The sequence below is a fragment of the Mastomys coucha genome, unplaced genomic scaffold, assembly GCF_008632895.1.
Source record: "Mastomys coucha isolate ucsf_1 unplaced genomic scaffold, UCSF_Mcou_1 pScaffold21, whole genome shotgun sequence".
Classification (NCBI taxonomy): Eukaryota; Metazoa; Chordata; class Mammalia; order Rodentia; family Muridae; genus Mastomys; species Mastomys coucha.
This window is the reverse complement of record NW_022196904.1, coordinates 14,394,859-14,410,220: the sequence shown is the minus strand read 5'-3', so window position 1 is coordinate 14,410,220 and position 15,362 is coordinate 14,394,859. Positions and strand designations below refer to the sequence as shown.

The 15,362-nt window shown below is 48.5% G+C and overlaps 1 protein-coding gene and 1 long non-coding RNA gene across 2 annotated transcripts in view; both read right to left on the bottom strand.

The window, feature by feature from the left end:
* The window catches only part of Ap2s1 (adaptor related protein complex 2 subunit sigma 1), a 13,551-nt gene extending 3,439 nt beyond the window's left edge, over positions 1–10,112 (bottom strand). The window contains exons 1-5 of the mRNA XM_031384109.1: positions 9,946–10,112; positions 5,110–5,259; positions 1,259–1,372; positions 249–308; positions 4–86 (exon numbers count right to left, since the gene is read on the bottom strand). Of these exons, the coding sequence (XP_031239969.1) occupies positions 4–86; positions 249–308; positions 1,259–1,372; positions 5,110–5,259; positions 9,946–9,948 (410 nt within the window). The 5' untranslated portion in view covers positions 9,949–10,112. The remainder of the gene's footprint in view (positions 1–3; positions 87–248; positions 309–1,258; positions 1,373–5,109; positions 5,260–9,945) is intronic.
* On the bottom strand, positions 6,586–9,925 carry LOC116101716. Its single transcript, XR_004122903.1, has 2 exons — positions 9,789–9,925; positions 6,586–7,859 (listed from the first exon to the last, which is right to left on the bottom strand). It is a non-coding gene; the product is annotated as an uncharacterized LOC116101716 (long non-coding RNA).
* Positions 10,113–15,362: the final 5,250 nt, after the last annotated feature.

The window sequence follows — 15,362 nt, the reverse complement described above, 5'->3', positions numbered from 1 at the left end:
AGCATCAGCAGCTGCTTCAGCACCTTCGTCTGGCTGGTCTCTCGGATTTCCCCTGCCAGGAACATCTCATCTACCACCGTGTAAACCTGGGCAAGGAAGGGGGGGCAGGCAAAGCTGGAGTGAGGGAGGGAGCCAAGAGTAGACCCTGGGCAGAGAAACAGCTGGGAGGTAGGCAGCGTCAGGCAGGTCTTTGGTGGCTCTAGGCACATCCCTACAGCCGCCTCTTGCCTACTTATCCACAAGCCTACCTTGTAGAAGTTGAACACCAGGTCCAGTTCACAGACATTATGGAAGTATTCATTTAACACCTGAGAGAAGGAGAGGAAGAGCAGTGGTAAGAGACAGGGACACACAAGGCTGGCTCTGTGGTCATCAGTGCTTTCTGTGCAAAACTGAGTTTGAACCCTGTATCCCATGGTAGGAGGAGAGAACCAGCTCCCAAACCTGTCCTCTGACTTCCATGTGTGAGCTGTGGCACACATGTGCCCGCAACAACACACATGTCACTGATACTAGACATACATGGTAATAATAATAATAATAATAATAATAATAATAATAATAATAATAAAAAAATAAAATATGAAATGAGACAGGCTAGGAGGCCTGGGATATAGTTCAGTGTCTGTCAAGCATTCACAAAGCCCTGGGTTCCATTTCCAGCACTGCATAAAACCTGCTTAGTAGACCACATCTCTAAGCCTAGCACGTGGGAGGTAGGAATTTAAGGTCACCCCGGCTATATAGCAACTTTGAGGCCACCTGGAGCTCTATGAGACCTGTCTCAAAAAAGGGGGTGGGGGAGGATATGTGCAACTGGAAAGATGGCTCAGTGGTTAAGAACACAGGCTGTCCTTCTAGAGGACTCAAATTCAGTTTCCAGCACCTACATCAGGTGGCTCACAACGCCTTGCAAGTCCAACACCAGGGGGTCTAATGCTCAATGCCTTCTGGGTCCCTCCAGTGCATCCACGCACGTCATACTTGTACACATACACACACACACACACACACACACACACACACACACACACACACACACGACACAGGCCATTGTATAGGCACAGTCACACCATGACTAGTCATAGGTGGAGCCAAGTGGCAGATGGGCAGATGGAGGAGGCACTAGGCTGGAGCCGGTGAGAGAGACTGATTAGAAAGACAGACCCATGCACACAGAGGGAGGCTGGGGTTCGGGGTGGGAGGACAAATGGCCACCCCAGCACTCCGGGGCCTCCTCGGCCGGCATCCAACTCACTTCTACAAAGTTGTGGATGGCCTCAAGATAGGCCAGATTGTTGTCGTTGACGTCCACGCAGATGCAGAAGTAGAGGCCAGCGTAGCGGCGGTAGATGATCTTGAAGTTCCGGAACTGTGGGCAGAAAGGAGTCAGGACTGAGCCTGGCAGAGGGGGCCAGATGCCAGCTGTTCCACTGTGTGTATGAGCACAGGCTCAGCTGTTCCTGCCTCGGGGAGGGGAGGGCAGTAGAGACAGCCAGCTTTGGCTCATGGTCCAGCAGAAGGCCACTCATTCACGCAGTGGGATGGAAATCCCCAGGGTTAGCATGACTGGATTTTGAGGGTTCAGGGTAGGGCCCTAATCCCTTATAATCCTGGGAGTCAGGGAGGTTTCCTGAAGGAAGGCACTGAGTTGTGAGCTGGAAGACAGTCAGGAGAGTTCCAGGCACAGGGACAGACTGTGAAGGAGCCAGGACAGGGACTGTGACTAAGCCTGGCAGCAGCAGGGGGCTGAGGCAGGAGGATCACATGTTTTAAGAAAGTCTGGGCTATGTAATGGGCCCTAACTCAATACAAAACAAAAATAAGTTTAGCTTGTTTGTTTGTTTTAGCGCAGAATCTACCATGTAGCCCGGGCTGAACTTATACTGGCTATGTAGCTGAGAATGGCCTTGGACTTCTGGTTCTCCTGTCTCCACTTCCCAAGTTGTGGAGTTACAGACATGCAGCACTACACTTGGCTCAGAGTCTCAGGAGGCTGAGAGGAGGATATTTCCGATCAGCCTGGGCAACACAAACAAACAAATAAAACACAGATGTTTCTTATATTGGGGCATTTTGAATTTTAGAGTTCCAGGTAATAGAAGCTCAACTGACACATGTAAAAATTAGAATAATGCTCTCATGACTCACAAGCGAGGCACACCTGTGCTGAAGTAGACTTAATACTATGTGCATGTACATTAAGTAAAGACAAGAGATGGGCAGGGGCTGGGGCATGGTTCAGTGGCAGAGTCCCTGCCTAGAATCCCCCAGTGAGGGGCTGGGGGTGTGGCTCAGTGGTGGTGGTGGAGCCCCTGCCCAGTATGCATGAGGCTCTGTGTTCTGGTCTCAGCACAGTGAACAAACAAAAGGAGGAGTGTACAGTTAACACAGATGTGGATGTGCACACTGGGATATGACTGGTGTTTAGCCAAATCCAAGTTCTCTCTGGGATGTACGTAGAGCACCACCTGGTGGTAACTGTGGTAAATTACATATTTTGTGGGTCCTGGAATTTTTATTTTTTTCAGCTCAGTTCATTTTTTTAAATATTATTTTGTTCACTATTTATTGATTATTTGTAGAAACAAGGTTTCTCTATACAACTCTGGTTTGGAACTTTATATACCGACCATACTAACTTCAAATTTTCCTTGATCTTTCCACATCTGCTTCCCAATTGGGGGAGAATTGTTACCTCAGAGACAAAGACAGAAGGGCAGTCAGGGCTAGAGGTCAGCCAGGACTACAGAGTGAGACTGTCTAAACAGGGAGAAAAAGTTGGGTGGTGGTGGCACACACCTTTGGGAGGCAGAGGCAGGAAGATCTGAGTTCGAGGCCAGCCTGGTCTACAGAGTGAGTTCCTAAACAGCCAGGGCTACACAGAGAAACCCTGTCTTGAAAAACTAACCTGCTGACCCCCATTCCCTAAAAAAGAAAGGCTCATCCATAACTCATTCATAAAGTCTCACTATACAACAAAGAAGCAGGCCTGGAGCCAGAGGCTTTGACCCCAGTGCTGGAGGCTCACTGGCGTTTTCTAGTCTGTCAATCTAGACTAACCAGTGAGAACTAGGCCTCAATGAGAGGTCTTATCTGAAAACACAAGGTAGACAGCTCCTGAGGAGGGACCCTCAAGGTTGACCTCTGGCCTCTGCTTTCTGCCCTGCCGCACACAGGAATTCAGTGCCTGTGTTAGGGTTACAGATATGTACTACAATGTTAGAGTGGCAAGCATGCACTTTCCCCCTAAGATAGTATGTATGTAACCCATCTTGGACATAAACTCACCATGTAGTTGAGGAACCCTCCTGCCTCTGCCTCTCAAGCACTGGATTAGAGGCAGACGCTACCACCCCATGAAATGTGTCTCTGGCTCTGAGTGCTGCACTTCATGCATTCTGGGTAAGCACTTTACCAACTGAGCCATATCCTCAGCCTTTCATGCAACTTTCTTTCTTCAGACAGGGTTTCAATGTGTAGCTCTGGCTAGAACCTCTCCATGGAGACCAGGCAAGCCTTGACTGCAGAGATCTGCCTGCTTCTACCTCCTGGGTACTGGGATTAAGGGTGTGAGCCTTCAGCCCTAGTACCCACCAAGTTTCTTAAAATTATTAGCAATGTCACACTTCACTATTCACAGCTCAGGACTTAGCATAGCATGTGGCTGACTTCAAGTGGCATCTGTTCAATGTTACCTCAAGGCAGCACCAGGGGCCACAGGAGCCATGCTCAGCTTCTCTAACAGGCTTAAAGCGCAATGGGGGCCCTGAGCTGTCCTTAGATGGTAAGGACCTGGGATGACAGGGCATGCACTTGGTCTGTGCTTCTTCACTGTCCCAGCAAGTTCCTGAGCCTGGGCACCCAGGACATGCTGAAACGCCATTTCCATTTCCTTCCCCAGCCTCTCCGTCCCAATACCTCTATGGAATGAGAGCAGACATCTCCCTCATGCTTCTCACCCCCAACCATCTCTCTCTCTCTCTCTGTGTGTGTGTGTGTGTGTGTGTGTGTTTGTGTGTAAGAATGAGCATCCCTCTGTGCCACACTGGTACCACCTTGAGGCCTCCTGCTTCTGTTCTTGCTCCCTAAGGGGGATGCTAGCCAAGTGTGGTGGTACAGCTCTGTAATCCCAGTAATAAGGAGGCTGAGGTCAGAAGATTATGAGTTTAAAGTCAGCCCCAAGATGGAATAGACCTGTGCTCCCCTGCACCCAGGTGGCTGAGGCAGGAGGATTGCTTCAAGTTCATGGCAAGCCTGGACTACATGGTGACTTTCAGGCTAGCTTGGGCTGCAGAAAAAAGGCAATCCGGACATTTGGGAACAGAGACAGGAGGATCAGGAATTCAAAGCTATGCTCAGTTTTAGATAGTTTGAAGCAGGCTGGAGGCACACAAGGCCCTGTTTATAAAATTGAACACACAGAGAAACAACGAAAAGTCGACATTAAAACTCCGGCCAGCAGATAGAGGCACTTCGAAAGCCTGGCCCCGAGGCCTATGGAGCCCACACAAAGGCGGAAGGAGAAAACGAGTCCACAAAATTGTCTTCTGACTTCCACACACTGTGGCGTGCATGCTCTCCCCCACAAGAGTAAATAAGTATACCCAGACAGATGGGGGATCCTGGAAGCTTGTGCCAACCCAAGTCCCTGCTCAAAACCGTTCTGTGGCTCTGGCCACTAAGTGTGTCAGGAGACCTCAAGACCTCAGGCAGGCTGATTCATTCTCCTTGCCTGCCCCTCCTGGACCCTCCACCCAAGCTTATGCCTCGGGCCCTTTGCACCTGCTCCTCCCCTGGAGCCTTGGAATGTACGCTGCTCTGAAAACAGCTTCTACTCCCTCAGCCCTTCAGATCATGGCTGAAAGTCACCTGAATGAACAAGGTTTGTGGGTATGTGGAGGATCCGAACCGAACCCCTCAGTCTTGTGCGTTCTGTACTCACTGAGCCACACCCACAACCCCTGAAAGAGACAGAGCTAAAAGGATGTGGAGTGGATTAACAGAGGAGAGGTGGTCATGGGCAGCGCTGCTGTTAGAGAGTGGGGAGGGGGAGGAGGTGCCAGGAAAGTAGGGGGCAGAAAGAGGCATGGGAAGGGTGTCAGTCACCTCCACAAAGTTGGTGTGCTTGGCATCCCTGACGGTGACCACGGCGTGCACCTCCTCGATCAACTTCTGCTTCTCATCATCATCGAACTGCATGTACCACTTGGCCAGACGCGTCTTGCCTGCCCGGTTCTGGATGAGGATGAATCGGATCTAGAGCAAGCAGGGGAGGAAATGAGAGATGTGGGGGACACGGCTCAGGGTGGCCACCACGAGACATTCTATAGGAGAGATGTCGGGCCCAGGCTCTCCCCAGGCCCTGCTGCCTCACTCTGAACATGGGCTGCAAGCCCGCTTCCACTGAGTGACTGACCAAGTCCCAGGCTTCAGTTCATCTTATATCCATCTCTGAAGCCACTTCCTTATCCTCAAATCAAAGAAGCTCCATCTTATCAGGGATGGGGGATCATTCACAGTGCTGGGGAAGCACTGAAAGCCTTAGGTGAGCCAGGCTGGAGCTGAGCCTCACCTCCGGCTGCTCATTAGGGGATTCTGGACAAGTGCTCTTACTAAGCCACGCCCCAAGGGTGTGACAGGCTACCACTTAACAAGTTATGAGCCATGTCACTGTTGGGTACTTAAGCACTCAATCCGTGTTTATATTTAGACTTCTGGTGTCTGAGTTCCTACTACAGCCTTTTTTTTGAGACCGCGTCTCCTGCAGCCCAGGCTACCTTCAAATTTACTATACAGCCAAGCAGACCTTGAACTCCTGCTCCTCTTGCTTCCACTTCCCAAATACCGGAATTAGAGGCATGTAACAGAGCTCAGCGGTGTTTGGTTACTTGTGTATCTATTTGCACTTGCATGCAGGTACCCATAGAGACCAGAGGCATCAGACCTCTTGGAGCTAGTGCTCCAGGTGGCTGTGAGCTACCCTATGTGGGTGCTGGGAACCAAACCTGGGTCCTCTGCAGGAGCAGTAGGTGCTCTTAACTGCTGAGCCATCTCTCCAGCCTTTGCTTTTCTGTTTGTTTTTTTGTTTTGTTTTGTTTTGTTTTTTAAAGACAGGGTCTCCCTATACAGTTTGCTAAGAACTTAGGGAAATCCTCCTGCCTCAGCCTCTCAAAAATTCTGAGATTATAAGTGTGGACCAGTATGACTAGTTTTACTGGTGCTTGGTGGAATCCCAACGCCCTGGAGGTAGAGGCAGGAGAATTACTGTTAAGTATGAGGCAAGCTTGGTTTACATACTGAGTTCCAGACTATCGAGGCTACATATCAAACCTGGTTTCAAAACAAAACAAAATCAGACACCACAAACTTCATCCCTTCAAATGTTCTGAGATCAGCCCTTAGCCCATTCACAGCTGTGCAGCTATCACGGCTAATTCTAGTATGCTCCCTTCCTCTCATGACCTGGAACTCACAGTGACCCAGGCTGGCCTGGAATTCAAGATTCTCTTGCCTCAGCCTGACAGCACTGCGACTGCAGGCCTATCCCACTCACTTCCTGATTACAGGCAAACGCTACTCCACTTATGGATCTGCATCACTTCATTTATTCATTCTTCAGCTGATGGACAACTGTACAGCGTCCACTTCCAGGCTACAGTGAGAGATGGCATACAGGTCTGTTGTACGTGTATCCCTTGTTTTTTGGCTAGCTACTTAGAGCAGAATTGCTGGGCTGTGCGGAAACTGTCTATTCTCTCTGGGAAGTGTTAAAATGCTTTCGAGCACCTGGCACTTGTTTGTTTGTGTGGAGGTCAGAGGATTTTGAGACAGGCCATTTGCCTCTTCCCACCTTGGGTTCCTAGTAGTAAACTCAGGTTGTTGGGCCTATGTGACAAGGGCTTTTCCCCTCTGAGCCATTTCAACCCATGTCTGTGTTATATTGAATTCTGGGCTAGAACCTGGGGCCTCACACCTCACACCTCACACCTCTGGGGCAGAGAAAGTGGGCTTTGAACTTTAAATACCCAAACTGTTTGGGGTCTTAGTGTACTGTACTGTGAGCTGTACCGTGAGCCGAAAACCACCCACAGTGAGTCTGACTCAGAGCACACACTCTCTGTTAGTCCAACTACCTTCTATCTGACTCAGAAGAAAGTCATGAGACCCCAAAACACTAGGTCACCTGTCAGAGAGCAATTCTGAAAGCTGAGTCACGTGGATTTGGTGGCACAGGTTTGTCATCCCAGCTTTTTGGGAGGCTGAGGCAAGAGGATCGATCACAAGTTCAAGGCCTGCCTAGGCAACTCAGTGAGACCCTGCCTGAAAATAGGATGAATGGCAGTGATAGAGTGCCTGCTTAGTAAGCTCCAGGCCTGGGGCTCAATCCCCAGTATGACAGGAAACGAAACAATTGTGTCAAAGCTACAAGTGCTCTCAGCACAGTCCCTGGTGCCACTGAGTCCTCAGTAAAACCAACAATTATGTGACCCAGACCAGTGGCTTTCAACCTTCCTAATGCTGTTGGGGGTGACCCAACATTTTTGTTACTACTTCAGAACTGTAGTTTTGCTACTGCTATGAATCCTAATATAAATATCTGTGTTTTCTGATGGTCTTAAGTGACTCCTGTGACAGGGGCATTTGACCCCCAGAGGGGACATGACAGTTGAGAACCGATAACCTAGTTGCATTCAATCAAGCAGCCAAGAGCACACACTATGAGCTAGAAAAACATGGTAGTACGATCAGGCAGTAGCTTTACGTTCATGGGCAGATCTGTGGGCCGCAGCTTCCCCTTCTGTGTAATGGACATAATGGGATTCCCTCCTTCATAAGACCAATGGACAGGGTAACACCTATAAGAGGAGCAGAATGTGGCTACTATATATTATATATCCAAAAACCCCAACTTCTAAGTAGCATTATAGAGTGTGTCCTGTCATTTCACTTTCAGAAACTCATGCCCCAGCCACCCAGTGATGTACATCTATGACTGTAGCTACCAGGAAGGCTAAGATGGAGGGGTTGCAGGTTCAAAGGCAGCCTGGAATACCTGCAAGATCCTGTCTCAAGGAGAAGAGGAGGAGAAAAAAAAAAGAGCTGGTGAGATGGTTCAGTGGGTACAGGTTGCCAAGCCCAAAGACCTGAGTTTGATCCTTGAGACCCACATGGTAGGAGGAGAGGAATAACTGGGCAAGTTGCTTCTGACCTCTACATACGTAACGTAAAATAAATAAAACATAAGAAAGGACGGAGATGTAGTTCAGTGGCAGGAGATGATCTAGACTTACTACTATGTACAAGGCCCTGGGTTTCATCCTCAATACAAAAAAAAAAAAAGTAGGGGGAGCACACAGAAAGGGAAGAAGAGAAAGGAGGGAGGGAGGAAGAAACCACAAGGCTGGAAATTTAGCTGGCTAAAGTACTCAAGTAACATGCCCAGGACCCCAGGTTCAATTCTAGGTACTGAGGGAGAAGAAATGAAAAGAAAGGGAAAATCAGGACTCAGAAGTTTCCCTGCTGGGAAGCCTAATTTCGAGCCCTATCTGTCCAGACAGACATAGATGCTCTTGCCCATTTTACAGATGATAAAGCTAAGACCCAAGGGAAGTAGTTATCACAACCAGAAAGCAGAGCTAGTTCCTCCAAGTCTTTACCCTGAGCCCTGGATGCTTTACGGGCCTCCATGGTCTTTCCTGAGCCTCATTCTTCATTCAACCTATCCAACCTAAGTACGGACAACCACGAACAGGATGTTACATGCTCCTTCCAAGAACTGCTTCTGCTGAGCTAGGGAAACCCAGTTCTGGGTAGCCCAGGAAGGGAAGGGGTGGGCTCAGGCAGGCAGAGCAGAGCCAGGCACAGGAACTGAGGGGAGGAACAGCTGGACGCAAGGCTGAGTTAAGCACTCTGTGTCCTACCCCACCTGCCCCCCAGCCAATACTTCTTTCTGTTTCCTTCAGTGAGAATCGTCCCACTCCTGGGAACACATCTGAGAAGCCCCTAGTCCCTACATCCATCCCTCTGCTGTACCCTCAGGGATCGATCCTCTCGACCGACCACCTTCCCTCATGTTCCGTTGTAACCTCCATCCCCTGACCCCGGCACCTTTGGCCCCTCTCTGTGACGCTTCACCTGGCCTTCTTTACAAAGCACCCCTTCTCCCTGTCCAAGGCTGGCCTCCCTTGTTACAAAGGTCGCATCGAACCTCCGAGTCCTCTACTCGCCTCCTGTTCTGACACCCCACTTCCAAGTCTTCTTCTCCAAGTCCCTATCTAAAGAACTCTTAGTTCCAAAAGGCCTATCTTGGAGGTGGAGGTTCCCCTAAATCCAGTGCTCAGTCCTCGCTGCCAAAGCTCCCCCTCCTCAAATGTCCCGCCTCCAAGCCTACTCTGCACCACAGACCTCTCCTCTGTGGAACACTCTGTTCAGCTGCTCCCCGTTTTCTTCTAGAATCCACTTTCTACTGCTAGAGCCCTCAGTGTTTTTGCAGCAGCCGAACCCTAAGCCTACAGGGGCTGTCTTCCGGTCTCCAGGGTCCCCCTTTTCCCCTGGAGAGTGTCTTCCCTGGCCATATCCAACTTGCCCCAACACTAGCTCTCCTTAAAACTAGCTCCTTCCTTCTCATAAGGAACCCTCCCTACCCTGTCTGTAGAGTCTCTGGTTCTTTTCCATCATCCTTTCCTCATCTCCACAATCTCCCCCAAATGTCTCCCACCAGGGCAGTTCCTCCCCTGGACACTCTTTCTCCTCCAAATCTTTTGCTTGGAACTACAAGCACATACCTCAGCTCAGCATCGAGCCCCAGATCCCCATCCCTGACCCCAATCCCGAGAACCCGCGCCCGGCCCCGATCATCAGCGGCAGGAGGAAGCTTGTCAGCTCCAAACCGAAAACCCGGGAACCGTACGTGAACCCTCCCTCCGCCTGTCCCCCCGTTACCATGGCGACCCCTGTCTGGACCCCAGAGGCCCGGGTCCCGCTGTAACAGGGCGGCTCCGGCTCTGCTTGCAGTTGTGGGGCCCAGGGCTAGAACTGACTTCCGGCAGGAGAACCCGCCTTCCTCCTCGGGCACGGCCCTCTGGGAGTTGTAGTTTAGACGCATGCGTTGGCTAGTAAGGGTGGCCCCGGGCTAGACCGCTTTCCCAGCATGCTCTGCGATTGCCCTTTTCCTATCAGGAGAGCTAGCCACCAAATGCTTGTACCAAATGCATTGTGGATGAAGGTGTCTGTAGAAGGACAATTTCCATAGGTTAAAAGTAGGCTGGGTGAGCGTTGCATTTCGGGAAATGTGGTTCTAGTGCTCCTCCATCCTAAAGCTACCCCCGAGGGCATGCTAGGAATAGTTTTTTTTCTTTTGAACTTTTAAATTATAATATATAATGTGCTTTGGTAATATTTTCCCTTATCATTAGCTCACTTCTTTTTCCTCCACCAAAATCCTTTCTTCCCCAAAGTGTTTCTATTTTCATGTATTTTTTTTTCTTGTGTGGCGTGTGACCCACGGCATTGATCCGTGGTTGCGGATGTGGACGTTACTTACTTGGGCAAGGACATCTTTTAACTGAATACACTTCTGTGAATATGACTCTCTCACCCACTGCGACTGGTCTTTAATTTTTCGCTTATTTTATGTGTTTGAATTCTTACCTGCATGTAGGTGAGTGTACAATGTGCATGCAGTATCCACGGGGGTAGAAGAGAGCATAAGAACCTAGAAACTGGAGTTTGGGAGCCGAATCTGCAAGAGCAGCAAACGCTCTTAAACACTGAGTCTTCTCTCCAGCATCTCAACCCTTCCCGGACCTGTGGTGAAATGTTGATGGGCCTAGTCTCCTACAGGCCTTGAGCAGTAACTCACAGCTGCTCACAGTTCGTTTGGCATTGTCTTTGTCGCGTTCAGAAGGCATGTTCACTCTTCCCTCCAGTGATTTTGTTTTTCTTTAAACTCGGAGTTTTATTAGCCTGGACCGGCCTAGAACTAGCCTTGGAGGGGAGGACTAGTTGGAGTCCTGATCCTCCAGCTTCTGCTTCCCAAGGGGCTACATTATAGGCATATGCCCTTACACCAGGTTGTTTTATTTTATTTTTGAGACAGGGTTTCTCTGTGTAGCCCTGGCTGTCCTGGAACTCACTCTGTAGACCGGGCTGGCCTTGAACTCAGAGATCTGCCTACCGCGATTTAAGGTATGTACCATCACTGTCTGGCAGAAATAGTCTTAAACAGGACATTACACGGTGGACCTAAAAATGTAGCTGCCTTTCTATGGTTATGCAGTGCTCTACTTAGTTGAGCTTAGGGATGTAGGTTTTCTCATAAATAGAAATACATATATATGTAAAATAAAATAAAGATAGGAATCGGGCTAGACACAGTGTCTATAAATCCATGCAAGTGTACAGTTATGGATTTGAGGCTATCCTGTATTATATAGGGACTCTCTGGCTAGCCTGGACTACAGAGTCATCAGACTTTGTCTCAAAACTCTAAAACCTGCACCAGGCAAATAGGCCAATGGAGAAAGACAACTGCTATCAAGCCTGATGATGACCTGTGTTCAATTACTAGAACCTGTATGGAGGAAGGAGGGAACCAACTCTCTGCAGTTGTCTTCTGACACAACCCCCCCCACACACACATACAACACTAACATACATACACAAACACATACATACAACACTAACACACACGCATAGAAACACAGAGGATACATTTAAAAGATTTAAAGAGAAAAGTAAGGGGAGAAAGTCCTTGTGTGTGTGGCTCTTCCTGGAATAAGCACTTCAACACCAATGAGAGTGGAAGAGAGGAGCTGTCACTGGTGGCCCTAAGCCAGGCGAGCTCCAGAAAGGCTTCCATCCCAGGTTTGGTTTGTATTCTCATGTTATACTCTAAAGCCACAAGGTGGGGCCGTCCAGGGAGAGCTTTCCAGACGCCTATGCGGCTTCAGTGGCGTCCCAACACCCCGGGTTGTTTGAACTATTTCTCCAGGTTATTCTGTTCCAGGGGGTGAGTGAAGTCACGCTTGCCAATTAAGCAGTACGGACCACACTTTAAGCAAACCACTGAGCCAACGGGTAAATCTGGTAATTGGTCCCGTTCTACTTCCTTTCTCTTCACCTACCTCACATGGATATACCCTGATTAACTAGCATAAAACAGCATTCTTTATTTTAAACCACAGACATGCCTAATCATCCCCCGCGGTTTTGGAGGAACGTTGCTGCCAATGCATCTGTCTGGTTCTGCAGAGTAACTATGCCTTCCTGAACAACACTTAATCTTTAGCTGAGTGAACTTGTGTGATGCCTATTGCAGAGGTACCTCATGGACCCTGTCAGGGCCATTCCTAGCAGAACTGGTAAAAGTACGGGAGTTCTCTTACTTTTTTAATCTAAGGGATGTAAGTTTTGCTGGACATCGCTTCCTGGGAGCATATCCAAGTAGAGTACTGGCCAGCCTCCGTCTCCTGGGTAGCAAGTGTAAACACCCTAGGAACAGGTGGAGTATGTGCCATCAGGAGCTACTGCTCTTTGAACCAGTCTGGTACAGCCCCTTTCATTTCCTACACATTGGCCTACTTCTAAGACCTGAGCAGGTAGCCCTTTTGTGTTATTAGTCAGGCTTTGGTTGGTCATTCCTACTGCACTATAGATAAACTGCCTTCCCACAAGCACATCCAGCAGTCCTGACCCAGGGTTGGGACTGTTAGATTAAGAAATTCTATGGTCAGTTCCTGTGTTATTCCTCCCAGGTTGCCCCACAAAGGCCCATTAGGCCCATTAGAGCCTTAATTCCTTGTGCCTCTCTGGGAGCTCCTTTTATGGTGAAGTCTCCACATGACCAGTATTTAAGATAACACCGATAAGTTCCCCCACATTCTTTTTTTTGATATCTCTTGTCCTTAGGCTGTCACTGACTGAGGACATCTCCAAAAGGAGTCAGTCTATTTTACCAGTGTGGTTGGTTCCACAGCAACATGATATGGTCTGAGGTACGATCTGTGGCTGGCCTATTCCCAAGGAAGGGGATAAGGCAAAACCCCTCTAGGAGGGGTAGTTAGTTACATGATGGGCATCCAGGGATTAGAACTCCCCTGAGACGAGATTGAGGACCTGGTTCAGATATGTGTCCACAGGGTCAGGAAGGACAGCAGAGAGTAATATAGAAGCTGAGCCATTGTTTCTACTCTGAGGCCATTTTGAGGTGGTCAACTTCAGAAGCTTTTTTGGGTCGGCTTTCACGATCCACTTCTGGCTTAGGTCCACAGTAGCCTTGTGGTATATCTATAGTTTGACTGTAGAGAGAATATCTGAATGGATGTGGCACCTGTCAATAAAAATCTGATGGCTTATGACTTAGGCAGGAAATAGGAGGTGGGGCTTCTGGGAGGCAGAAAGGATTCTGGGATAGTGCCAGGCAAGGGAGATTCACCTGGGAAGATGTGACAAGACAGACACATGGTACCTGAGCACAGGTAACCAGCCACGTAGCAGAACGTAGATTAGAATAAATGGGTTATTTTAAGTTATGAACTAGTCAGAGGAGAGCCTACCTATATGGCCGAGGTATTTGTAAATATATTTTGAGTCTGAGGTTTATTTCTGGAGCACGGGGCTGGGCGGAAGAACTAGGCCAAACTTCTACACTTTGCACCATCAAATTTTTGTGCAGTGTCAGCTAAGTCTTTCAAGAACTACTGGAATTTGGGTGGTGGCGCACGCCTTTAATTCCATCACTCAGGAGGCAAAGGCAGGCAGATCTCTGAGTTTGAGGCCAGACTGGTCTACAGAGTGAGTTCCAGGGCAGCCAGGGTTAAACAGAGAAGTCCTAGCTCAGAAAAACAAAAACAAAGAAAGAACCACTTAGGGCAGGTGTGTCCAGTAGAGGTCCCTCGAGTCCTTGTATGTATAGAGTAGTGTATGTGAGTGGCCAAACATGACTTCAAAAGTGGAGTAACTGCATACAGCACATCCTAAACAGGACAGGTGGCAGAATTCCTGGCCAAGGAAGTCTGTTTCTGGGTAGTGTTTGGACAGTGCCATTTTATGATTTTTGTTTGGTTTGCTTTTTTAACCTTATTTATTCTTTTTTTTTTTTTTTTTTTTTTTTTTTTTGGTGTTTTGAGACAGGGTTTCTCTGTGTAACCCTGGCTGTCCTGGAACTCACTCTGTAGACCAGGCTAGCCTCGAACTCAGAAATCCGCCTGCCTCTGCCTCCCAAGTGCTGGGATTAAAGGCGTGCGCCACCACTGCCAGGCATAACCTTATTTATTCTTATATACATTGATGTTTTGCCTGGATGTATGTCTATATAACAGTGTTGGATCTCCTGGAACTGGAGTTAGAGACAGTTGTGAGTTCCCATGTGGGTGTTGGGAATTGAACCCAGTACCATTCAGGTTGTAGAACTCAGCACACAGACAGCACTCTCTGCCAAAATGAAATGAATAGCAACCAGTGCTCTTAACCACTGAGCCATTTCTCCAGAACACTCCAGTGCCATTTTAAAAGTCTTACTTGCCAAGCAGTGGTGGCACACGCCTTTAATCCCAGCACTTGGGAGGCAGAGGGAGGCGGATTTCTGAGTTCAAGACCAGCCTGGTCTACAGAGTGAGACAGGCAGGACTACACAGAGAAACCCTGTCTCGAAAAACCAAAAAAAAAAAAAAAAAAAAAAAAGTGTTATTTATTTTCACAATCATGCCTAAAGATTGATGGGTGGTAGTGTGTGCACAAGTTCCAAGCTAATTCTCCATGCAGGTAGGAAAGGCCCAACCTGAAAAAGTGTAATACTGTAAACCTCAAGTATCATTACGTTCTGCTGGGTTTAACGTCAGTAAAGACTACTTCTAGGTGTTTAAACAGGTAGGATCCCAGTTTTTGCGTTAGAATGTGACTTTGAGTTATTGCTTGAGATTATTCTGAGCACATTGAGGATAGTCTTTGGTAGCTTGTTGGGCCAGCATTTGGCAACCTTGAGCCCACCAAATATATATGCAACAATTCTTTTGTTGTTGCTGCTCTTTGCTTTTAAGACATCCCTGGCTGTTCTGGAACTCCAGATCTCTCTGAGTTGGCCTTCCAAGTGCTGGTGTGACAGGACCCCAGACCTTTAGCATAGCTGACTCCATGATGGAAGCACCATTCAGGTTATAAAACTCAGCACACAGACAGCACCACCTGCTGCCACGGACCGGGATTTCTTGCGGGGTCCCTTGTTCCGCGGGACGAGGGATTCTGGCCAGGTGGGCACAGGATTCGGCTTTGACAAACCGACTAGACACCAGTGTGTAAAATCTGAGTGTATTTCTTTTAAAAATAACATGAGGCTTTTACAATCATTGCAAAAGAGAAAA